A 25,392-nucleotide genomic window follows, 5' to 3' on the forward strand; every position below is an offset into this window, starting at 1 on the left:
CCGACAGCGTTTGCTTTCCCTCCGGCCGGCTCCTGGAGCGGGGGCCTCCCCGGCTCACGGTGGAGCAAGCAGCCCCAGAGACGCCCTGCAGACCTTGTCCTGGTCCCAGGGTCGCTGGGTGGGGGCCTGTGTCCGCAAGGCCCGAGGGGTCCGTGTGCCCAGGGCACGGCCTCCAGGCCCGGCTTTGGTCTCAGGCGCTGGGAACACGTGGCCGTTCACGGTCTCCTCCCTGGCTCGTGTTTTCGGTTCGGCGTCACTCGTCGATTTATTTGCACATTGTTTCAGACGCACTCGGTGTTCCCCTTGCGTTGAGGTCACGTGTTGTCATCGCAGCTTCTTTGCCAGCTCAGGCTCGCTCGCTGCGGCCAGGAGCAGAGCCGCAGGCGTGGGCCTTCAGCGTGGACATCGTCGGGCGGCCTGCCCGCTGACCGCTGGGGTTTTACGTCCTCCTCGCTTCACCGGTTCGTTAGAGACCTTTATTTTCCCACTCCGTCTGTGCTAACATTTCCCCCCAATTTCGATAGAGAATTTTATTTTCCTGACGTCAGCCTTTCTGTTGTCCCGAGGCTCTCCTCGTGACTTGGGCCCCGCGCAGTGGGTCCGGAGGTTTGTGAGGACCGCCCCGCGCCTGCCGCCGTGCTGGATGGCGGTGAGCGGGTCAGTGGGTGCTCGCCGCGCCCGGTTCTGCGTGCCGGCGGCCCGATGGCCGGCCTGTGCCTGTCGGGGCGGCAGCTGCCTCGCTGAGGACACGCGTGTGGGCTGTTCCAGGGCAGAGGACAGGTGCCGGGGCCTGAGGAGCAGGGACGAGTGTGGGGGGCCGGAGGCCTGGGGGCGGCGCGGTGGCCTGGGCAGGAGTTCGGGACCCCTGAGCGGGGTGGGGCTTGGAGAGGCTGTGGGCCTCGCTCAGACAACAGTGGGGAACCCGGGGGGTTTGGTCGGGGGGGGGGGGTAGGTTCACTCGGGCTTCAGAGGGCAGCCTCTCTGGTTCTCTCCCCGCCCCCCTTGGGGTGTTGGTGGGGGAGAGAGAGACACTGAGGCTCCCGGCGTGTCAGGCCCGGCCGGGCCTGCTGTGCTCGGGGACCCGGCGCTCTGATCGGGGCAGAGCCACGCGTGTCGGGCCCCCGTTTGCCGCCTCTGCTGGCCGTGCCCTGAGCACGGGCACGGTGGTAGGCATGAGTGGCGTGGTCCTTCTCAGAGGCTCGCCAGCTCCAGGACAGGAGCACGCGCACGGTTTCCTCATCGGGCTGTTGCTGGCCCGGGGGCCCAGGCCTTTCAGCGTCTCGTGGCCAGGATTCTGGGACCCGCGGTTGTGCCCTGTGCCCCCAGGGACCAGTGTGGCTCTCCGACTCTGCCCTGCCGGGGGTGTTAACCGTCCAGACACAAAAAACACTCAGAACTACGCAGTGGAGAGTTTAAGAGAAAGGTTTTCTTTCTTGGCCCGAGGTGCCCCTGGGGCTGTGAGGGGACTAGAGTCGTGACGTCCTTCTGTGGCCGATGAAAACAGGGGGGACGCAAGCCTGAATTCTCGGCACAGTGAGTGAGACTCTGGGTGCAAGGACGGAGGTTCCAGGGTCCGCGAGGCCTGGGGACACAGGCAGCGCCTCGGGCGGAGCTGCCCTGGCCTTTGTCTGAGACCTGCCCGGAGGAGCTGCTGTTGCCTCGTTGCTCCCTGTCGAGCTTTCCGTGGGCAGCGCCCCCGCCCCCTGCGGAGCCCGGAGACACCCGTCCGCTGCGAAGGCACTTTCCCCACGGACACTCAACGCCTTCCTTCTGTCCTCTCGGCGGGAAGCAGCGCGGTGAGACTCGCTGCGTCTGTCCCCTGGTCCCCAAATCCGCCTCCGACTCCGTGTGGAGGGAGGCCCGCCAGACGGACCCTGCTTATCCTGAGCTCTGGGAGCGGCGAGCGCCCTGATCTCGGATTGACCCCGATGTGGTGCCGCCGGGGAACCGCTCCTCCCTTCAGACTGTCGCCTTCGACACAGGACCTGTGAAGCCTCACTTTAATTTGTTCTCGAAATCTGTGTTCTGAGACTGTTTCGTAATACGTCCATTTATTCGAGTTTACATTTGCAATGTGCACTTACATGCATTTTCTCGCTGTGGGAAAATGAAATGTCTCAACAGTGTTCTAGAAGAATCCATGTCAGAGCGAAGCCTGCGGGGCCTCCTCTGCTGTGACCAGGTCCCTGGCAGGGACCTCAGCCGCTCCAGTCCTGGTGGGTCCTGCCCCTCTGGGACTCGGGGGATGTTCTTTGCTGAAACCCCAGGGCTGGCTGCAAGCCTTTGACTTGCTCCTGCCTTTTATAAAAATTTAACTCAGAACAGAGAAAAGCTGTTATTAAGAAAATTTGTTACGATGTAACAGCAAACGCACCCCCTGGAGAAGATTCCAGGGATCTCCAGGGTACCCCTCAGCCTCCACAGTGGTGTCTCCAGGTGAGTCCGCCCCGCAGGCCAGGTGCTGCCTGCAGGCTCTGCCTGGCCGTGGCGTGGTGCCTGTGCAGGGGTGGCGGAGCAGCCCGGTCTGGTCCTGGGTTTAACAGGCAGGATTCAACGCGTGGAGGGAGACGGTTTCTGGCTTCTGTGCGGTGGGCACTCTACGGCCTCTCGTTTGTGGGTGGTTTGTTCCAGGCGTGCGGGTGGCCAGTGGAGGCGACAACAGGGGTCCAGCCAAGAGCCCTCTCTCCCGTGGAGGCCTCCTGTGTGGCAGACACTGGGATTCAGAGTGAGTGTGTGGACGGGGGGCGTGACTGTGTTCGCACAGGAAGGCAGCACACCCGGAGCTCACAGGGCAGGGTCCGAGTCAGCGCGGCTTTGATGCTCCGAGACCAGGAACCAGGAGCTGAACTTCGGGTCTCCTACCGAGTAACTGTGCGGTCCGGACACTCTGACCTGCTCTCACCTGTGCAGTGGTGACATCATCACAACGTTTCTGCCTCCTCGTGTCCCTGCGAGTCCCCGTGACCCGGCGTGCCGGACGCCCTCGGCTCGGCCCTGGGCTCTCTGCCTGCCCCCAGCGAGCACGCGGTGAGGGTGTCCTGTGATCGCCGAGCCTCAGGCTCAGGGTGGGGTGCTTCCTGGGCGCTGCCTCCTTTTGACATGTTTTAGAAGTTATTTTTTAAATTATAGTTGGCGTAGAATACTGTATCGTGTGTAACCACAGTGGTTAGGTATTTATGTACGGCAAATAGATTTATTTTTAAAAACTACGTATAGGAAATAATACCATCACACTTTCTGTCTGTGACCTCGTGATACTTAGTTGTTGCTGTTTTATTGTAAATAATGTTCCTTGTGAGGCGCTGACGGGACGCACACAGTTTCCTGTTTCACTTTTAAGGGCCGTGGCCAGAAACCCGAAGGTAGAAAATCTTCCAGAAGTTTAGACTTCGCCACAAACCGTGAGGTGATTTCATAGAGTAGGCATCCGTGGATGAGCCCCTGTTGGGCCACTGCAGCCTCGGGGGTGGGCCCCGGGCCCCACTCGGGCACAGCCTCCGATGGGGAGCAGGGGGACGTGGAGCCGGTCGCTCCGGCCCCTTCGGAGGAGCCGGTCTGGCCCCAGACACGGAGGCACCGTCAGCCTTTCACTCCTGGGAGGTGACGGCTCCGTGACTCGTGGACTCAGAAGCCGTGTGGGGCTGGGTTAAGCGTGAGCTGATTCAGTCCTGGGGTGTCTGTCCCTCCCACGTGTGAGTCACGTGAGCCGACGGCCCCTCACTCAGTGGGGACACCCCTGTCCCAATCACCACCGTCTTCAGTGGGCCTGAGCCCAGGAACCAGGTGCCTGTGCTAGACCGTCACCGGGGTGGGGGGACGGTGCTGGGATAACGGTGATCATGCTGGCGTGTCTCCTCTGTGGGCTGTGACGTCCCTTCCAGGCCCCTGGCTCCCCTGGTGTTGGGAAGGAGGCTGTGGGAACTACAAGGTGACAGGAGGGTCTCGGCTTCCGGCAGAGGTTTGTCACTGCCGGGCGCGCAGGCTGGAGAGCGGGGCCGCAGCCAGTCTCGGGGGCGGCTCCCCCCAGGGCATCTTGGGGGGAAAACTCGGCTCATCCTCCCGGATCAGACTTTGGGAGGACTGTGGGGGGATGGGGGCACTGACAGAGCGTTCTCCGTCGGCAGTGACCGTCTGTGCCGCGAGTGTGTCCTCTGGCACTGTGTCGGCGGGTTTAAATTCAGTCTCGTTTCCCCGCATCGCTGGGGGCCTGGCCCAGGCCGCAGCTCTGAGTGCCGCCCTCTCTCCGGGAGCCCCTCGGAGCCTCCTGTCCCTTGTGGCAAGGACAGGTGACTGCCTGGGGACCTCACCCAGACTCGCCTGAAAACCAAACAGTAAAGCAGAGGAAGAAGAAACCCAGTAGCTCTGATTTCCTTCAGTTTTCTGATTCCTTCTGTTTCAGTATTTGCTTCAGTGTAAAGTCACCAGCAGCCTGGAACTGGAGTGAGCGGGCAGCAGTGCATTTGGGGGTAAATTCATGTCCAAATGTGACAGTTATGTCCACAACTATCAACACTCCGGTAGAGCAGAGCACGGGTCCCGTGGACCTTCGGGTCCTTCAGCAGCTCTCCAGACTCGCTGGGACGCCGCCCCGCCCCGGGCATTGCTGCTCAGCGCTGTGAGCTCAGAGCTGACTCTGTGCCGTGGCGGCGTCCCCAGCTTGCGGGGTGTCGGGGTGAGCCTCGGTCTTGCCAGCCGCTCACGGGAGCTCTCCTCTTCCCCCGCAGTCTGACAGCAATGCCAGCTTCCTCCGCGCGGCCCGAGCCGGCAATCTGGACAAAGTGGTGGAGTACCTGAAGGGAGGCATCGACATCAACACCTGCAACCAGGTAGGAGCGCGGCGGGACTCCGGGGGCGGCCGGCCAGTCGTGACTTTACCGAAGTTCCCGCAGTGCCAGTGGCCCAGACTGGGAGAGCCCCGCTCTCCCCTCACCTCATTCCCCCTCTTGGAGCCTCAGACGCCTGTGTCTGGAGCCGTCACTGCCGAGAGCCCAGGTCAGAGGAGGCAGCTGGGTGTCAGCTCTGTCTGTGACCTGGCCCGGCCGCCCGGAGCTGCAGTGTCGGCCGAGCCCTGCGGTCGGCATCCCGTGGGGTGTCCAGTCGTCAGCCGGACGCTGGCCTCCCTCTGCTGTGGGGCTCTTACCCACGGGAACTGGGCGTTCCAGCTGCGGATGGAGGAACAAGGGGACAGAATTTGTTTGAATTTTCCCTCCCCCCGTAATGGTTTTAAAGCACAGATGGAGCGAGGAGAGCTGGAAGCGTCGGCTGCGGTGACGTGTCTGGATTTTTGTGCCCCACGTCCTCTCGGTAGGGGCTTTCGGCAGACGTCAGCACGCTGGGTGTCACTCGGTCCCAGCACCGTTGAGAGTTGTGCTGTTTGGGCTGAGGTTTCTATGCCGTGGGTGTAGGTGTCTGGTGTGCTCCCGCACTTCGCAGACCATGCTGAGTGTCCGTGGCACGCTCGTGTGTGTGTGTGTGTGCGTGTGCACGCACACCTGGGACGTGAGAGTCCGGGCTGGCTCCGAGTGAGCAGCAGGCCTTCCTCCGTCTTTGACGGCGCCCGTGGCGGGCACGGGCCGCACTGCTGGTCGGGTGTCGCTGCCGTGGGCCCAGAGTGGGGCACGGGCTGGTGAGAGCCGCTCTTGCTGCGAACTGTCGAGTCCTCTGTCTCTGACCCAGAGACTCGTGTCTCTGCGTCCCGGCTGCCCCTTGCTGCAGGACCGGCACCGGAGCCGTGGCCGGCCAGCCGTTCACCTCTTCGTGCAGCTGGGACCCTGGGCCACACGCAGCTCCTGACGCGGCCTGGAAAAGGCCCGGGTGCTCTGTCCCGACACACAGGGTCCTCCGGTCCTGCCCCTGCATTTCTCACCCACCGATTTTCCATTGTGAATCTTATTTGATATGTTTGCACTGTTCTTTTGAACAAATAACTTGAACTTCAGGGACATTAGTTACTGTAATAGAGAAACAATATCCAAATGCTCTATAGATGTATAAACTACCTCCAAAAATGCCTATGATACTGAATATAAAATAGTTTATAATTTTAATGTTACCTTAGATTTTTAAAAGTATATTAAATACATCCCCAAATTTTAATACCAATTCATTAGCTTTCTGCATTTGCTAGAGAATAGGCAGTGAAGCTATCAGTTTATTGAGGTAAAAGTTGTCATTAAAAATGCCAAAGGGAACCCCGGGCAAATAAAGTCAACTTCAGTCAAACCAAGTCCACTTCAGCCTAAAGTATAACAAATATATTTAATCGTATGAAAGATCTTAGTGTGTTTTTAGAAAAATAATTTCTCAGCAGTAAACACTCAGTGTGCTGTATGACCAACAACTTTTTGAGTCCTGAGAAAGCTTTCAGCTGGTGCCAACTGGCCCATCGCTGAACAAGGGAAGAGCATTTGCTTTTGTGAGGAGGCCACGTGGGGCCAGGAGGCCACACAGAGCTGAGAGCTCAAGGGTAAGGTCTTCCCCACTTCCCTCCAGGCACTTCAGTTCAGGAAGTGACAGTTCTCTACTCTCTAGCACAAGATAGAATAATACATTCAGTCTCACGTCACCGGGTGGCAACACGAACTAAATTAGGAGACATGAAAGGGCTTTCTATGGTATACACGGTCTAATTCCAACCACGATATATATAATTCACCAAGAATCAAAAAAATTACAACTGAGCTCTGGGCAAAATAGGAGACTCATTCTCCTATTGGGGGGTGGGGGGTGGGGCGTCCGCCCAAGTTCACATACACAGGGACGCTGAGTGGGGCCCCCGGCCGGGGTCCCTGGGTCCGCCGTCTCCCAGGGCAGAGGCTTCCTCCTGAGGTGTGTGCGCCTGCCCTTCAGACCCCTCTTCTTCAAGCTCAGATCTTGTTTGTGGCCCGCCACTGCCGATGTGGAAAGAACGCCATTTCTCCTTCAATCAGCACGCGAGGGGCTTCGAGCACCTTCCGGGCCAAAGCGCACCGCCCCCGGGGTTGTCCCAGGACCTCAGCTCAACTGTGGAGGGAAAAGTCGCTTCAGGAAACCCAGCAGCGCACGGGCGCCGCTCCTCCCCGGGGATCTGCTGTTTTTAACTTCGTGACAGCCCAGGGCCAATGCGCCCGGTGGGAGAAGCGAGGAGAGTCGCCCTCTGGTTTGCTCGTGAGCCTGGGTTTCTGGGGAGTGATGGGATGCGGGCGCGGGGGCCGGCACGCGGGCACCCTGTCGGATCTCGCAGTGGAAGGCGGCCGGGCTGCCCACGCTCCCAAAATAGCGCCTGCGTGGGCGTGCCAAGACTCCTCAAGCTGAAATTTGGATGGAAATTTCTTTCTTTGTAATATGGCCTCATCACTACTATAAGAATTTTGAAATTTAATCCAAAAATACCATTTGGTTTCCAATCACTTAAAGGATATGGGAAAAAGATTCAGAAATTTGACATAAGAAATATTGCTTAATAAAAAACTCCCAAGTTTTCGTTTTTCCTTTCCTAATGGCTACAAATCTGTTAAATTTTATTTTCTTTAAAAGATTAAGTGAGTAAATTACTTGTCTGATGGCCCTTTCACATTCAGAAAGCAGAGCACATTCCCCACGTGCTCCCTGTTCCCGGAACTCTTACATATCTGTGCTTCTCTTACTTAGTGGCTGTTCACAGTCCAGTGATGCCTCCAAGGAAGTGACAGCCAGACTCTGAAAACAGACTCTAAAGCTCTTCAGTAGAACCGTTTACGACACGTCAGCAAGTCCTCCTGGGGCTCAGACTCCGTCCGTGTGGATGCACCTCCTGCGTCCCCCCAGGGGCTGCGTGGGGGGAGGGGGGGGTCAGTAGCCGTCCTTCACTGGCCGAGTCCCAGGCTGGACGCTGAAGGTCCTCTGGTGCCGCGTCCTTGGCCGCCCCTCCCACTTCCGGGTGCTGGGTGCACGGCGACGGATCGGAGCCCGTGGTTCCTTTCTCAGAGACAGAAGGCGGCCGACGCCCCATTTTCATGACCACGGAGACCCCTCCGTTCCCGGGCCTCTCCCGGCAGCGACTGCGTCACCCGCTCACACAGCCGGGGCTCCACCACAGAGCGCTCCCAGGGGTCCCTCCACCACGGCGCTGGGATCCGGATTCCCACTCCGCCCACGTCCCGTGTGGCCCGGAGCAGCCGGCGTCTCCAGGCTCTGTCCCTGGGTGGGGGCGGGGGGGGGGGAGAGGCAGTGAGCACAACAGCACGCACGTCCCCAGGTGGCCGCGAGGGTGCCGTGCGATGTCTGCGGAACACTCAGCGGGGCCGGCCTTCACCGGACGCCGGCCAGTGCCGGTCCCCGCGATGACCTGGTGCTTCTGTGTGGAGTCTGCCCCAGCCTCAGCCCCGGGCGCAGCTGGTTCCGGGAAGGGGCGGCTGGTGGCTGAGGAGCAGGGAGTGGTGGGCGCTGTGCTGGGCGCTGTGCTGGGCGCTGCAGGGGAAGCTCTAATGGCTTCTGTGTTTCAGCCGACTGTGAGTCAAGGCCACGTGCTGAGCGTGAAGGTGGAGAGGGGAGAGGGTGGCGGAGGCTGGGGGAGCGGGTGAGCGTGGCTCAGTGTGGTCCCAGGTGGCCCTGGGCCCCAAGGAGCACGGCCCACTGCCATATGAGCACTCCTGCAGCCACATGCGGGCCCGGGCCCCTGGAGTTGGTTCCTTGGGACCAGAACTCTGGGTTGGCTGCGCCAGAGAAAGGCAAGGCACCGGCCCGCTGCGAGGGAGGAAGGCAAGGAGGTGAAGCTCCTGCAGGGAGCGTCTGCGGAGGGGAGGGGATCAGGCTCCCGGTGGGGCTGGAGGACCGTGCAGGCGGGCCAGCAGGTGCTCGAGGGGGTAAGTGGTGGTCGAAGGGCGGCGTGCTGGACAGCGAGGTCCTGGAGGGCGGTTACGTTTAGGGAAATGACCAGGTCTTGAGTCCAGCCATGGAAGTGAGTGGATGCAGTGGGGAAGGGGGAAACCATCCCCTGAGAAGCAGACACCTCACAGGCTGGAGATTTGGGAAAATCACCTTCAGCTACTAGCGGAAGGGGCGGGGAACCAGGACCCAAACTCTTCCCAGAGTGGGGTGCAGGCAGAGGCCGCCCAAGGGTCTAGGAAATGTCATCGGAGTGAAGAGCTTCCCATCCCGTCACCTCCCCTCTCGTGTGCGTCACCACAGCCGTCCGGAATGGGGTCAAGCCCAGAAAACTGAAACAACCGTACCGTGAAGTCCCCTCTTCTCTCGGGATGACTTTTGAGAGCATCCGCCGTCACTCTACTGACCTCAGGGCCCATCAGGCTTTCGCAGGGGCCCCACATCTCGGGTCCCACCTAAATGGCCCTAGTTTTTTCTGCAGCCCAGAGCACGCATGCACGCTGCTCCCCCCAGAGATGCCCACATGTTCACACACAGACACATGTTTGCTCACATGCATGCACACGAGACACAAGTGCACGTGTGCACGAGTGTGGACGGAAGCTCCACCAAACGGTAAACGCCCAGCCGAGGCAGCGCCTCCCGCCCACAGTGCCGCTCTCCTCCGTGTTCCACGTCCCGTCCTGGGGTGTGCCGACCATCGACCTGCTTCTGCATCGGAAACCTGTGGAGACCAGCCAAAGACACGGCGAGATCCGTGAAGCCGTGTCGGACAAAGATGCCGCGCCCTGTGCTTTGCGGGTCCTGGTCTTCACAGAACTGACAAACCCCGGACTCCACCGCAGCGCACGCTCCGCGCTCAGATCGGCCGCCGCGGACGACGGGGGAGGGCGCACTCGGGCCTCGGTTGGCGCCCGGCGTGGGAACCGGGCTCGGGTGTCTGTCTTGCCCGTCGGTCGCCCTGGTTTTGCAGTTGCTCTCGTCTCTCTGTGGTGCGGAGGATGCCTTACAGGAGTCACTCATGCTGATGGCCGAGTGAGGCCGTAGTAGAGTTTCATGGTGACCTGTGTCCCTCTCCTGGGCTCGCAGGTCCTCTCTCGACCGCCTCTTGGCTGAGCTGGCGCAGGCACCAAGGGGGAGCGGTGGGGGCCAGGGGCTGGCGTCCCTCCCTCCTCTCTCTTATTGTCGTCTGATGTGTGTTTACTCTCTGCCTCCTCCCGATGTCTTCTGGGAGCTCATGTATTCCAACTGCCTCCCATTTAGCACAACCAAGGAAGTTGTGCGAGTCAGGGGTGCTTTTCTCACGCGCATCAGACGGGCGGGAGGCCCTGGACACGTCAGGTTTGCAGAGTAGAGAAGCCACAGGTTGGAAAACGGCCACAGACAGGCAGGCGCCAGGGAACGGTCAATTGCCAGGGGGTTAGTGACAAACATCTGGGGCCCTTTGGGGACAGAAACTATGCCATGTGTGCTCTGCCCCTCCCTTCGAACCCCTTTGCCTCTCTAAACCCAACCCCCTGGAAATCAGTCTCTCTGGACATACTAGCTTCAGGCTGATGCGGAAAGAAGGGGACCCTGGGAGACCAGGGCCGGTCCACCTCGGGCCGTCCCAGTGCTGAGGGCCACCCCGTCCCCACCTCGTTCTCCACTCTGAGGCCTCGTTTCTTCTCCTGCAGAATGGACTCAACGCGCTGCACCTGGCGGCCAAGGAGGGACACGTGGGGCTGGTGCAGGAGCTCCTGGGCAGGGGCTCGGCCGTGGACTCCGCCACCAAGGTAGGCCGGTGCCCGGGGCGGTGGGCGGCTCCTCGCCCTGCGTGTGCACTTGGGGGTTTGCTGCAGCACCGGGATTCTCAACTCGGCAGAGCTGAAATCGGAACCCTCGCGGCTCAGCTTTGCAGATTGTGGGTGGTTTCATGTAGGAAGCAGCAGGCGTGACACTGAGTTCTGTCCACCTTGTTTCCAATGTTTGGGCTTTTTCCTTTGATTCACCTGAAGTCTACCTTAGTATAGCTCTCTGTAATCACAGACAGTGGCACCTATTTTCCTAAGGTTAACTCATTTAAAAAAAATATATGGATGTAGTAGACACCTGAATGAAGATGAAGAAATAATTTTCATGCTTTAATTAAAGTGTTGTATTTTTAATGTACTCACTGAACCTGATAAGAGAATATACAGGCTCCTTTGTATTCGAACGGGAAAGAGACTGTGGATCATGGATTGGGTGATTACGATAAAATGAGATTTTTGTCACTGTGATGTGTTTGTAAGAAATTAGGCTCATTTTTAGAGACACGCACTCAAACTTGCTTCCTCGTTGATTCTGCTTCTGCTGGAGCGTATTTGAACCTCGCCATTGGGGAGTCATTTCAGAAACAGCAGATACTTTAAAAAATACATTAGTGGTGACAAATCTTTGTCTTCAGAAGGTGAACTTTTAATTTAGAAGAAAACAGTAGCTAATCAGAGTCAAGCCTGCTGCCCCTCGGCTGGAGTGTGATTCCCCATGGTTGTGGGGGTGCAGCGACGGGCTTCGGGGGGAGGGTGATGGGTGGAGCAAGGGCTGGACACCCAGGCCTCCAGCCAGGGCACTGGCCTGACCAGGGACAGATGGACTCGGCACTGGAGTCAATCAGGGGCAGGGCCAGGCAGCCTGGGCTTGCAGTGCCTCACGTGTGAACAGCCCGAAGGGAGACCGGCCGTGCCCACAGCGTGGTACCCAGCAACTCCAGTGGAGATTAGAAAACAAACTCTGGAATTGGAGGAATTGGATTGCAAACAGACTCTGGCAATTCCAAAGAAGTTGACATATTAGTTCACTGTAGGTAATCAATTCCTTACTTTAGACATAAAGAGAGAAGCAGCATTTTTATTAACGAGTCTCTTGACCCCATCAAATAAACGTTAAACACACATTCAAAGACTATCACTTTGAATGTGTATCAAATTATTTGATTCCCCTGAGTTGCCCATATTAACGTAATGTATTCATTAAACCAAGCACTCTTGGATTGCTTAAGTCCTTTCCTCTAAACTCTACTGATATTTTAAAATGCAGACGCCCTTTCAATCCTAGATTACTGTTGTAGAATTCTAGATTCAGACGACCCTCTCCCAGTGAGGAGCCAGCTGAGCCCACACAGCACACCGAGCGGCTGTCCAAGCTCAGTCTGTCTGTCCTTCCCGCGGCTCTAGCCGGGGGCAGAGAGGACAGAGCGAGGTGGGGACGTCGCGTCTGGACCGTAAAGCGACCCTCCCCACGGTCGGCTGCTGCCTTGACAGAACGACAGGTTCCACCCACCTGAAACAACCAGCCACACGGAACGTGCCTGTACAGGTTGGTTTCTGCCAAATCGGGGAACCAGTAACGTTTTCTCTCGTTTCTTCAAACAGAAGGGGAACACGGCTCTGCACATCGCCTCTCTGGCCGGGCAGGCGGAAGTCGTCAAGGTTCTGGTGAAGGAAGGAGCCAACATCAACGCCCAGTCCCAGGTACGCGGTCCGCTGTGTCCAGTGGGAGCGGGGCCCGGTCAGAGCGGCACTGAGGGGCTGGGGCCATGCCGCCCGCCCGCTGGTGGGTAGAAACACGGACTGTGCACGCCTCAGTCGTCTGTTTTGGCCACGTTATTTTGCTGACCCGGGCTGCGACATCCCACTTTTCCGGTGTACCTCGGTCTCCCGGTGGACATGACGGGACTTTGGCAGGCGCCCAGCCTGCCGTCTTGTCTGTAGGAGCATCGAAGGGGAGACAGTGTTTTTCCCGGAAGGACAGTGACATCTGAGCAGTGGGAATTTTTCATGCAAGTTCGGTGTCGCTCTATAAAGCATTTTCCCTCCTCAGTTTTTTTTAATTTTATTTGTTTATTTTTTAGAGAGGGAAGGGAGGGAGAAAGAGAGAGACAGAGAGAAACATCAATGTGCGGTTGCTGGGGGTCATGGCCTGCAACCCAGGCATGTACCCTGACTGGGAATCGAACCTGCGACACTTTGGTTCACAGCCCGTGCTCAATCCATTGAGCTACACCATCCAGGGCCCCCTCCTCAGTTTTGAGACTCCCAGGCGGTGAACATCCCAGTGGCGGGTGTGCTGCGAGCTGGAGGCCCCACTATGTGGCCACGTCACTCAACCACATGGGCTTCGTGGAGCCCCCCAGGGAAACAGGAGGCCACAGTCTGCCGGAGATGCACGCCTGCTTTTCTCGAGTCCAGCGTTCCCCCCGCCCTTTGTTCATCCGACCCCGGCGAGGCCACTTCGAAGCAGGCCCGTCTCTCACACAAACAGGCGTGGGCGTTTCTTGCAGGCGCTTTCAGATTGTCAGACCAGCACCTCTGACGCCCTTCGCAAGGTTACTGGCGCTTAATTATCCACCCGGGGTTTTCGGGGGGCATATGCCCACCACGTGCGGCGATTGACCCTGGCCCAGGTGTGGCTTCCTGGAGTCTCTTTGTCATTGGCCGGTGCCGCCCACGGTGGTGGGTTCTGGGAGCCGGGCCGTGCAAAGCAGGAAGCGTGAACAGTTGGCCGGCACGCCCACTGCACGCAACACCGCCGTATGGCTGCAGCGCGTCCTTGGCTCTCGGCACAAAACTCTCAGCGGAACGTTCTGTTCCGTCCACACACACGGTGTGTGAAGTGGGAGTCACACTCACAGAGCCCGAAAAGAGGTCCCGTGTCCAGCTCTTTCCCTCCAACTGTACACGTGTGGTGTTTTCCTCAGTAAGGTTCTCAGATTTTTAAATTGGGAAAATTAGTATTTTAATTCCGGGTCTCTGAGGTTAGGATGAAGGCGCATGCTTGCACCTGACCAGGGGTGAGAAAGACGTCAGGACACGCTGTCCTCGGACTGAAAACCTCAGTGTTGGCGGGAGCATCTGCGTGCACTTCCAGGGCCAGACAGACGAGCCCCTCCGCTGTGCACTCCCCCAGGAGCCTGGAGAAATCACGCAGATTTGCACAGAGTGGGATTCTGTCTCCTATTCCAGTGGAATTCCAGCAGTAAGATTACTTGTCTGGTAATGTGAAATAAAATAAAGCACCTTTTCCGTTTTGAATTATAACTTAATACACTTACATACACTTCCACTTCGTCCTTGTGCTCCTGTGTGGGGACAGGCAGTATGGGAAGGCTGGGTACTAGCTGCCGTTTTGTCCTGCAACTTGGAGGAATCAAGGCTGGACACCGTCACACCTAGATCTTGGTTTATCTCCTTTTCGTTCTAATCCCTTCCCAAGCCTGTGCAGGGCTGGAATCACCGAGTTTTGAAGGAGCTGCGTTTGCAGTGAGGCCAGCCCGGCGGGCCAAGAGTGTGAGGCACTGGAGCTCATGCGGAGGCCTCCTTCCCCACCCCCCCGACCGGGCTGCCCCAGAGGAGGGGCCCCTGGGGCCGTGACAGGCCCCAGCCCTCACAGGGCCCGGTCCCCCTCCTCCACCGGGACCCTGGTGACCCCCGCCCTCGGGGAGACCGCACCACGGTGCTGCCTGCAGGTGGGGCTGCAGACAGAACACGGGGGGTGGGGGGACGGACAGCGCACTGAGCCCAGTCTGGGACGGAAACTGCTGCCAGGACCCCCGACCCAGCAGGGACAGTGAGGGCGGCCCCTGGGAACTGATGACTCGGCTGTGCTCTCTCCCTCTTTTCCTTGTTGTTTTATTTTACTTCTTTACTTTCCCACCACCGTCCGCACTCGGCACCACCCGCACCAGCCTCAGACGCGCAGCCACGGGCCGGACACCTCGCCCTCTACAGACCGCTCCCGCGCTCGGTTTAATTCATAGACAATTTTTTAAATTTATTGTTTTCTGGCTTTCTTGAGGTATAATTGACAAGACTTGTAAGACGTTTCACACAACAGCATAATGATCTGATGCACGTGTACCTTCTGCAAGGATTCCCCACGTGGAGCTGCTGACCACGCCTCTCGCCTTTCCTTCCTGGGGAGAACGGGGGCGGGAGGGCCCGCCTGCGTCACATGGTGCAGCGCCAGACCCCAGCTGCACGTCACCTCACGGCCGAGAGTTTGTGCCCTTTTGCCAGCCTCCCCCACCTGTACCCGCGGCCCTGGCCTGGGACCGCCGGTCTGCTCTCCATCCCTGCGAGCTCAGACCGTGCGTGCACTTCTAGATCCACAGGGACGTGGTCTCGGGCAGCACTGGTCTGTGTCCCTCGCTGGTGTGTGTCACTCAGCGTGGGGCCCTCCAGAGACCTGTGCTCTCTCGTCGCATCTGCGCCCGGACTCACTTATCTGTACGATGGGAGTCGTTACCGTCCATGAAGTTGGGGCTGAGCGTGAGGATCGAAGGAGACTATGAACTGCCAGGGACCACAGTGCAGGTTGCCGTCAGCCACCGCGGACCAGACCCGCCGTCCCGCACAGAGCAGCAGCTCGTAATCACATCAGGGCAGATGGGTTCTGCTGCCGCTCCCTCTGCAGCCTGAGTCTGCCCCAGCGTGACTGGTGCGCACCCGCCCGCCACACCCCAGAGAAACAGGAGGACCCCCTGCCAGGGTGGGGCTGTGCCTGGTGAGCACACTCTCGGCATGGTCCCCGGCGACTGTGACAGCCGGCCTCCTGGGAGCGTGCCACCCAGTCTCAGCGGCCAGGACCCTGGTGCGGGGGGCAGGTGGGCTCCAGGATGACCCTGTGGTGCGTCCGCTTCCTCGGGGGGTTCTGGCTGCACTTGTAAGCTGGCACACCCGGGCAGGGCCATCAGAATACAGTTTTGTTTGCAGTCTGATTTTTGATGGGAAATAAGGACAGGGTGGGCCCTGCACGTGTCCCGTGTGGGCGAGCTCTGAGGAGTGACCTCTTCCCTCACAGTCATCCAGGCCCAAATGGTCGCTTTTCTATCCAGAGAGCAAGAACTCTGTGCACCGAGGTCCTCTGGCGCAGAGTGTGGCTGCAGGAGCCTTGAGGTTGGAGTCCGGCAGCCTTGGGCTCAGAGGGGCCGCCTCCGTGTTTGCAGGACCGGTGGCTGCGCCCGGCCCCTCCAGGTGCTGCTTGGAGTGTGTCCCCGCCTCCCCCGGCTGCCGACTCTCCCGGCTCCTCCTGCGAGGAGCAGCCTCAGCGAGAAGGCGCCCTGCCTCCTCTGTCCCTCGGGCGAACTCGGGACCCTCTGTGGTGCTCAGCAAGTTTTCTTTCTTGAAAACCACGACTCTCTTCGCCTGCCGCACTCCCCTTGCTTCTGCGGCTGCCAGGACCCAGCATCCTCTTCTGGCTCCTCCAGGCTCTGCCTGTCTTCGGTTTCCCGAAGCTGACACCGTGTCCGTATGCCTGCGGACCGCACCCTGACTGTCGGTGCAGGTTTTAACTGCGTGTGTGTAAGTCCTGGCACATGTGAGTGTGTTTCAAGGGTGAGATTACAAATAAATACTCCGAAGCACACAAGTGTGGGCACGTGACCGATGGTTCCACGTGTCGTCTACGTGAGCTTTCGGACCGCTACACGGACAGGGTTCATCCTTTGGGGTCCTTTCTGGGCAGGTGGTGAACTAGAACGTGTAAGCAGCTGTTCAAGGTTGAGGGCACCGTGTGGGGCTGGTGATTTGGGGGCCTGCTCCCCTCCTGTCCCCCACAGTGCCCGCTCTGACCACCCCGCCGCCTCTGACGTCGCCCCAAGGGGCTCCACCCGCACCAAGGCCCCCCATGTGGGGGCCAAGCGCCATGCCAGGCCTCGGGCCCCCAGCTGTCTCTGTGTCGCGAGGCCTTTGCTGGGTCTGCTCCCCTGCCGTCGGTGTGACAGGAGACAGGACCTTGCTTGGGCCCCAAGCTGCTCGCCTCAGACTGGAGGGGGAAGAGCGTGGGGTTGACCACTACTGATAACGGAGAAAACCCAAGCAAATATCTGGGAATAAAACAAAAGGGAACTTTTACTTTGGGAAATGAAGAAAAAATGTTGGAACCCAGCGGGTGAGTTTGTGTGTTTTCTCCGCTCGAGGGTGTGTTCCGGTGCTTGACCCGGTGGGCAAAAGTGCGCCATCAGGAAATGGCAAAAATGATTCCCGTGGCTGAGGGAACCGGAACTCCTCGTTATTAAACGCTCGGGCTCTCCGATGCGGGTCGGGGCGTTCCGAGAACGCCGTGTGCTTCCCTTCTGTGCTGGCTGACGCAGCGCGGGCTGCGCGGCGTGGCCGTCGCAGGGTTGAGAGAAAGCGGCTTTGGATGAGTTGGTCCAGATGAGCCGTGAGCCCTGGGTGTGTCGGGTGTGTTGTTAAAGGCTCGACCAGCATTTCGTTTTCTCAGAGGCAGTTGGGTGGAAAGGAGAGACCTGGTTGTTAATCATTAATAAAAATGTCTGTTTGTTGTTTTTTGGTGTAATGTGCGAGAGAAGTAAAAGAATTACAACTTATGTTGAGTATTTCAATCTGGAGAGTCGAAATTCTTTGATCCTTGGTGTATTTATTCAACCTCAAAACAGTAGAACAGTGAGGAGTTAAATTATTACTGTGGCTTCATTCCAAAGAGTTGTTTCAGGGTGATGAACCTCCCCCACTGGGAGGGAGTAGAAGCCCCCACAGTCGCTGTTACCGACCCCACTTCCCCAGCGTCCCGGGCTTGCCCACCGAGGCCGGCCTGTTGCTTCTGGAGGCGACACACTGCCCCTTGCCGCTCAGTGGCCGGGTCGTGTAGGAGGTCGCCCAGAGCTCACACTTTTAAAGCGTTTGCTCTACATGCCAAGCAAACTGCAGTACGTACTGAAGGTCTGAACCATAGGTTTTTCAGCAATTCGAAAGTCTAGAAAAATGTATTTAAAGAAAATTATCAGGGAATTAATTTCCACTTAATGTTATTATTGAAACGCTCTTCTCTTAACTGTATGTTAACATTTTACCTCTGATACTGAGACATTTTCATGGCTTCAGTAGAGAATAATTAGGGCACAATAGCTGCAAATTTAATTCTAGTTTTTTAAAAATTATTTATTACATATACACCATAAAAGCATTTCTATAATTATTATAAAATTTTATGTGATACAGTGAGAAAATGCTTCATCCAGGGATAGATGAAGCACTAACAACTTAAATAAAAGCTCACATTATATGTGCAAAAACAGCAGTGGAAGAAAACCTACCACTTAACACCTTACTTTGTATTTGCCATTCACACAGAAAAAGTGATTTTAGAGCCTCATCCCTTGGAAGAACAAATATGTTTCCTGAAAATGACCCACTTGCTTGCTTGTAGTTTAACCTCATTCTTAGAAATCCATTTCATGTTTTTCCTGCTGCCGTGTCTCAGGGCTGCTCTCGTGTCTGGGAAGCACTTTGTGATGCACCACGTTTCCCGGAACAGGCTTTAGTTTTAACTGCTGTTTTGCTGTGTATAATGTGCTCCCATGTCTTTAACTCAGACTTTCAGGGAAAAGATCTTACGTTTTAATTTTTTAATTCATTTTTTTACTTATTTATATGTAGAAACAAAACCGATTATCATATTCCAGGGTATTATTTTGCATACAGATGTTATTATTGCTTTCTAGATCTATGGTTTCAACACATAAGCATAAAAAAAGAATTAAAAACATTTATACAGATATGAAATTAGTACTACCCAAGTAAAATACGCATCCTTATTTTTCCCTCAAAAATCTGGGCAAAAGCGCATTGTACACGCAAAATACGGTAATCTGACAGTGTGAGGTCTGTTTTAGTGTGGCCGTCTGTTCAGTTAGGGCGCCTTCAATCGCAAACAAGCAAAACCGACTCCGACTTAGTTAAGTAAACAGGGACGTTCCTGGTGCATGTGACGTTCAGACAGGCCAGCTGAGCTCCACTGTGTGTAGGAAGGTTAGTTCAGGCAGGGGCACAGGGTGCACCAGAGTGTGCAGCTTGAACTATGGAGAAGGGTTCGCGTGTTTTCTCTGGGATTTGTCCACCAGGAGCCGCAGGGGGCTGTGGGAGAGGTGGCGGGGATACCGCATTTTCCGCCGGTTGCTGGTGGCCAGCCACACCCAGACCTACAAACTACCGTCCACCTTGCTGCTCAAGCACGCGGGGCGCTGGTGCAGCCGGGAGGGTCGGAGGCTCAGAATGAGCTCCCCAGTTCCTGGTGGCTCAGGTCCCAGCGCCACCTTTAGGTCTCTTAGGGCCTGAGTGGTGTGTGGAGACGTCTCCTGAAGGCTCTGGGCAGACAGGGTTAAATGACAAATGGGAAGGACGTAGCCTCTCCTCTCTTCGCGACCACCGCCCTCAACTTCTCGCCTCTGGGAGTAAAAACCAGAGGGATCCTCGTGCCCATGGGAGCTCTGGATGGAGGCCATCTGGTCAGCCACACCACCCGCTGCGGCCGCCAACCAGCCCTGCTCCACTCGGCCGACGGCTTTGCAGGGAATGGGGGCTCTGCTCTGACACCTGGGGCCTGGAGGTTGTGAAGGAGCGTGAACTGGGCGTCCTTCGGGTTCGGGCCCCGTGGTCGCGCCGCTCAGGGGTGTGGCCGCTGGAGAACGGCCACAGTCGGGTCTGTTAAGTGACCCGAATGGCGGAGTTGTGATGAAACCCCATAAACCTAATCTCCCTGGGAAGATTCAGAACAGGAATCACCACGGCATTCTCGGATGGGAGTGGCTGACCCTTTAAAGGGGGCCTCTGCAGAGAGGAACACGGCGGACATAACGCACAGCATCGTAACCTGGCAAAGGCGCGTCAAGTGCACATCACTGGAGAAACTACACGGTGTTTTAATTAACGAAATGCCTTCGTGGCTGCCAAGCAAGCGTCTGACTGTGTCTTGTGTTCCTTCGCCCTAAGTGTCCCCGCAGAGCGCCCAGAATAGTCTGTTTGGTGACTGTAATTAGGGCCCATTGGGTTTTTACATCCTTTGCAGCTGTGTGCTTCTGATATATTTAGGGAAGTAACTTGAATCATCCTGACCTCAGAGCTGGGGGTGACTTTGGGCCGCTCCCCAAGGCTGGTTCAGGGGAAGACGATGCGTGGGACCCGCATGGTGACCAGGGCAGTAACCCCCGCAGTGCCGCTGCTCGGAGGACGCACCTGCAGAGGAGTTCTGCTCAGGGACCTAAATCTGGACCTGACCTTCCTGTAGAAACAGGCTTGCCCCGGCCCGGGGCGCTCAGTGGGTGGCAGTGCCATCCCGTAGACTCTGGTCCCAGTGTGATTCCCAGTCAGAACACATGCCCAGGTTGTGGGTTTGATCCCCAGTCAGGGTCTATGTTTGTTTCTCACATCCAGTTTCTCTCTCCCTCCTTTCCTCCTTCCCTCTCGTCAATAAACATATCCTTGGGCAAGGATTTAAAACAATTCAAACCTGGCTACTTCATGCAGAACAATACAGATTTTTAATTTTTTAATCAGATTTGCGATCTCTGTTGGCCTGCGGGGGAGCGAGTAGTGATTTATGCGTCTGAGGGTGCCAGTGAGTGAGCTGTGTGCATCCAGGATAATGGCGGTCTGTTTAAGTAGCTCGTGGTTGGTAAATGCAGAGGATGGTACAGAAATACTGTCTTACACATTCACCACAAGTCGTGAGATTTCTGTGTATCACAGGATACGTGGACATTAAGTCACTAATTGTCTTTGGTGTAACGAGTGCTAGGAGCTGGGAGACGTGCGTCCTGGTGCGGAGATGAGGACGGGGAGAGAAGGAGGCACTGCTCCCGGTTCCTTTAGGAGCGGCTGTGGGAACTGGTTCGCCCGCACGCATCCAGTTTCTCGGGAGTGAAGACGTGTTTCGTTCTCTGGTGCACAGCACCACCTGGGCTGCGCCACTCCACTGCCTTGTCCCCTCCTCCTTGCCGTGTGTGTGCCCTCCCCGGTTCAAGTGTTACCAAGGAATGACAGAATGTGTCTTTTGTGTCGCTTGTCCTCAGAATGGCTTCACCCCCCTGTACATGGCCGCGCAGGAGAACCACATCGACGTTGTGAAGTACTTGCTGGAAAACGGCGCCAACCAGAGCACTGCCACCGAGGTGAGAAGCCGACAACCCCTTCCGTGACCTCAGCCCCTCAACCTCTCCATGCAGCTGGCAGGACATCCTTGCCTGTCCCAGCCATGCAGGTGTGGACCTGGCTGTTGAGGCCTAGAGCCGTGGCTGCGCGCCCCTCACGAGCCTGTGCTTCAGCTGGGGTCATAACACTGGGTTCTTACCTGAAATCCTGCTCCACCGACGGGCTGTTCTCTCCTCCGGCCCAGAGCGCATCACTGGTGCCCGAGTTCTAGCTTTGGGCTACTTCTCATCTTGCAATACCGTGTGCTTTACGCTTCTACTCTGCTAAGAAATAGGTTTATTTAAAACTCAATCCTTACTTGAAAATTCCATTCCTATTGTGGCAGCGTACATACGACAGGAAGCTCTCGATGAAAATGATTTCCACAAAAGGCTATAGCAGCGATTTTCAGTCGGCATGCCGCGAGAGTTTTTAAAACTCGTGATACCTGACTTTCGAGTCAGGGGCACGGACCTCTTTTCCCCTAGGTCGTCAAATAAACAATGGCAGCAGCCAACACAGCAGTAGCTTCCCAGGGTAACGGGTCAAACTTATGCTTGTTTCCTTGTCAGACCGACAAACAAAGTGCTTTTGGTGTGCTGCGGGAGGTCAGTTCACGTGCTGTGAGAGGCGAAAGGCTGAAAACCGCGGCTCTGCAGTTGGGTTGGAGGAAGGTTTTTCGTGCAAACGGAACCCAAAAGAAAGCTGGGGTAGCTGCTCCATGTCAGACAAAATGGGCTTTAAAGCAAAATTGCAATAAAAGGCCGAGAGGGCTATTCCCCAGTGATGAAGGGGTCGACCCAACAAGAAGCAAGAACATCTAAAAACATTCAGGCGCCCAGCGTGGGAGCCCCTGAATATATCCCAAACGTAACAGCCCTGAAGGGAGCCGTGGCAGCCCAGCCGAGCAAGCCGGGGCCCCGACCACCCTCCCAGAGTGAGGGGCCATCCCCAGTCCCCAGGGCACTGGTTGTAATCTCCTCCGGCCTTTGCAGAACAGTCTGTCCTTCCGCCCTGCTTGTCTGTCTCAGCTTTGCCGAGCCCCAGGCGCCCCCAGGTCAGAGAAGGTTCTTTCTGTCCCACAGGATGGCTTCACGCCACTGGCGGTGGCCCTACAGCAGGGACACGACCAGGCGGTGGCCGTGCTGCTGGAGAACGACACCAAGGGCAAGGTGCGGCTGCCGGCGCTGCACATCGCCGCCCGGAAGGACGACACCAAGTCGGCCGCCCTGCTGCTGCAGAACGACCACAACGCTGACGTGCAGTCCAAGGTGAGGCCGACGGGCGGGCAGGTGGCTCCCAGGCGGGAGGGCGGGGCCCTGCTGCTGGTCCCAGACCCAGGTTCCCTCCGAGGGGGTTCAGGAGGAAGGGGACCCTGCCAGGCACAGCCACGAAAAGATGAGTAGGTGCTGTTCCAGCAACGAGGGCAGCTTTTTAGAAATTTGCCTGTTTACTCCATTTCCAGTAAAAACTGGTAACGACAGCGTTAGAAAGAGGGGCCGTGGTGTGGGGTGACGGGCCTTCCTGCCGCGTGCGCCGGGCCTGCGGGACGGGTCTGGCCGCGTGGGCAGCCTGTCTCTGTGCTTTGCAATGTGTAACGTCTGCCTCTTCTCTCCGCACAACCGCCTCAGATGATGGTGAATAGGACGACCGAGGTACAGTATCTGCTCCCCCAGCACACGCTCGCTTTGACTCGGTTTTATTTTTTTAGTTTTTTGTTCAATTAGAACAAATGCACACTAATTCCCGCTAATGATTGGGACTTCCGTTATTAGGAAATTAGCTTGGAAACTCTCCCCATAATTAAGGGAAATGGATAATTCAAATGCAGCCTGTGCGAAGCGTTGCTTTATCAGTGAAACTATGGAAGCAGCTCACGAGAGCGGAGCGTGGAACAAACTGTCAGTGTGCTCCTGCCAAGTGAGCGACACACTTACAAGTGCCACGGGGCCGTGACCCCTCGTAACAGGGTTCTCAGGGTCAAGGTCAGCACAGCCCAGTGAGGGAGGTTTTCCGCCCCCTGCCCCCTCCTGCCGTCCCCTCCCAGCGGCCTGTGTCAGCGATGTCGTCCCACGTGGGCGTGGCCAAGGGCGAGAGTGACCGTGCCTGAGCAAAGCGCGAACCTCAGGGTCCTTGTCGTCACGTCCTCTATTTCCCACAAGCCTGATCAGGCCTCGCCGATCAGCACGGACCTTCCATGGGTGCGTGTGCACCCGGGTGTGACCAGGGGCCTCTCCTTGGCGGTGGCTGCCACCCAGGGGCCCTGGCGAGCCCTGTTGAAAGGGTGTCTCGGAGGCCGACCCAGACGCAAGGGAAGTGCCTGCTGGCTGTGGGCCGACTCTCACGGAGGCTGACGGCTCGTGGGCACGGGGTGGCGGGCCCAGCATTCACCCTGAGTGTTCACTGGGCGTGGCGCATTTCCGGAGTCCTGTTTGTTCATGGTGGCCACTGAGATGTGACCCTGTCTGCACCACCCATGCCCGTTCTCCGGCTGCATCCCGGTGCCCGGCTAACACGCCGGTCGGAGAGTCCAGAAACAGTGGCCCGTCTGCTCCGTGCAGTTGCTCACGACTGAAACCACGCAGATTGGTATCTTAGTGACCGGTTACAATACCTTTAATTCTTTAGGTGGTTTTTGGTGACTCAGACGCATTTTTGAAAACAATATTGCAGTTTGGTAGGTTGGTGCCAAGTTACACATATTCCGTGCAGGACCCGCGGTGACAGGGCCCCTCTGTGCGGGACCCGTGGGAGGGAGCCCAGCGCCCCTCTCCGGCGGGCTGCCTCCCAGCGCCAGGTCAGCCATCGTGGCCGGCAGGGAGCCGAGGAGTTAGTTTATTTTTGCAAACTCGAAAGTAACAGTACCCCCTCGAATACTCTGAAAGAGACTCGCCCGCGTTTGCCGTGTTTTTGTGTAATGACGCTGGGACCTGGACGGTAGACACTCATTCAGGACACACCCGGGTGACAAGAATGGTGGAGATAAAGATGAAAAACACACCGTTATTCCCTAAATCCTAACAGTCTGACGTTCTGTAACAAGAGCCGGGTTGCAGACTGATCCCTTCCCTCTATGTTGACGCGAGTATTTGGCGTCAAGTAGACACGGAGTAAAAACTCCCTGGCCTGAGGCTGGGGCCGGGGCGGAGAGTGGCTGTTGCTGTTCTGCGTCTGGCGTCTCTGCCGCCGGAAGTCGGTGGCAGCCGGCGTGGCCGGTGGCGCAGAGGGACTTCTGTCTCTGAGGGAGCTGAGTTGTGGTTCGGATGATATTTCTTAAAAGCAGCACACACCGAACACATCCGAGTTCCCTTCAGATAAAGCAGAACCAAACAGGATGACCTCGCAGCTGCCGGGCTGGGCCCCGTCTACTGGGGACGGTCTTGGGTGCCTCCGTGGTCTTTTACGAAGCGATGAAACTGCGGGAATTGCAGAGCAAGGATGACACCGCTTTGCGTTTGTCAGTAACAGAAATCACTAGGCTTGTGTTGTGAAGATGGAAACCCTTTACTAGTTTTTCGTCAGAAAAAGAAATGAAAGAAAATACACTTTTCTTCCATTTAAGAGTTTGAGATTCATTTTTAAACATTCCGAGGGTAACCGTTCCTAATGCCCATACCATTGACTTAACCTGCTGTTTTACTTTATAGCTTATTTTATTTTGTGTCCATCTTATTTGGGATAAAATTTGGTTTAAATAACATTCACAATCAGGTGCAACTAATTTTTTTGAAGTTTTATGTTCACATTGATGCCAAGTGTAAGTGTGGTTAACGTTTTTAACTCTTCCCGTCTGACAACGCGGTCCGGCTGAGCCCCGGGCGACAGAGGCGGGTATCTCGCCCGCGTGTCCGTGCGGACGGACTGGCCCACCTCAGTGTCTTCCGAAGACACAGGGCCAGCCTCTGCGGTTAATCATTTTTTTAAAAGCTTCAATTTTGAGTTTTTCTCTGGAGAAAACATCTTTATTCATAGTTACATTATTCTCATGGCTGAAACCTTATGTTGTCCAATCATACTGTTTTTCCGTAATGCAACCCCAACTCAAGAAACCCGGTTTTGTTTACGTAGCAAATCTCGTAAATGGATAAATTGTTAAGGTAATGAGAAATAACGCCAGGAAATGTCGGAGCCTCACTCACCCGTGCACAGACCCAGCTACTCACCCCTCGCAGCACTGAGTGTGAGTCTCGTTCCGGCATCTGTTGTCTGGGCCGAGTGGCTACCGTGTCATGAGACAGAGTCCCCCTGTTCCTTCGTCCACGACCCTGGGGCTCAGGCCCGTGGGAGGGACGCTTCACCCACGTGTCTCCTTGCTTCCTGCAGAGCGGCTTCACCCCCCTGCATATCGCCGCCCACTACGGGAACGTCAATGTGGCCACCCTGCTCCTCAACCGCGGCGCCGCCGTGGACTTCACCGCCAGGGTACGTGTGCGGCGGCCCGTGGTAGACAGCGCCAAGGTGACGGGGAGGGCGGGGGGGGGGGGCGGTGCAGGTCCTTTCCCCTCCCTGCGTCTGTGCTGGAGAGGCAGGGCCTCCATTTCTTTATTCCACTCGCAGGACACTGTCACAGCCCAACACGTGAGTGATGAGAATTTTTGAG

General features: G+C 56.9%; 1 protein-coding gene across 50 annotated transcripts in view; it reads left to right on the top strand.

Annotated features, from left to right (window-relative positions):
- ANK2 (ankyrin 2) overlaps nucleotides 1-25,392 on the top strand; it is a 253,938-nt gene that overhangs the window by 142,005 nt on the left and 86,541 nt on the right. For 46 of the 50 annotated variants that reach the window (XM_036031726.1, XM_036031722.1, XM_036031733.1 and 43 more), the window contains 7 exons: nucleotides 4,725-4,826; nucleotides 10,521-10,619; nucleotides 12,240-12,338; nucleotides 20,675-20,773; nucleotides 21,878-22,063; nucleotides 22,424-22,447; nucleotides 25,116-25,214. In XM_036031726.1, coding sequence (XP_035887619.1) covers nucleotides 4,725-4,826; nucleotides 10,521-10,619; nucleotides 12,240-12,338; nucleotides 20,675-20,773; nucleotides 21,878-22,063; nucleotides 22,424-22,447; nucleotides 25,116-25,214 — 708 coding nt within the window. The remainder of the gene's footprint in view (nucleotides 1-4,724; nucleotides 4,827-10,520; nucleotides 10,620-12,239; nucleotides 12,339-20,674; nucleotides 20,774-21,877; nucleotides 22,064-22,423; nucleotides 22,448-25,115; nucleotides 25,215-25,392) is intronic. The other 4 variants (XM_036031718.1, XM_036031749.1, XM_036031731.1 and 1 more) reach the window with 1 other exon arrangement.

The sequence above is a fragment of the Phyllostomus discolor genome, chromosome 8 (genome assembly GCF_004126475.2).
Source record: "Phyllostomus discolor isolate MPI-MPIP mPhyDis1 chromosome 8, mPhyDis1.pri.v3, whole genome shotgun sequence".
Lineage (NCBI taxonomy): Eukaryota > Metazoa > Chordata > Mammalia > Chiroptera > Phyllostomidae > Phyllostomus > Phyllostomus discolor.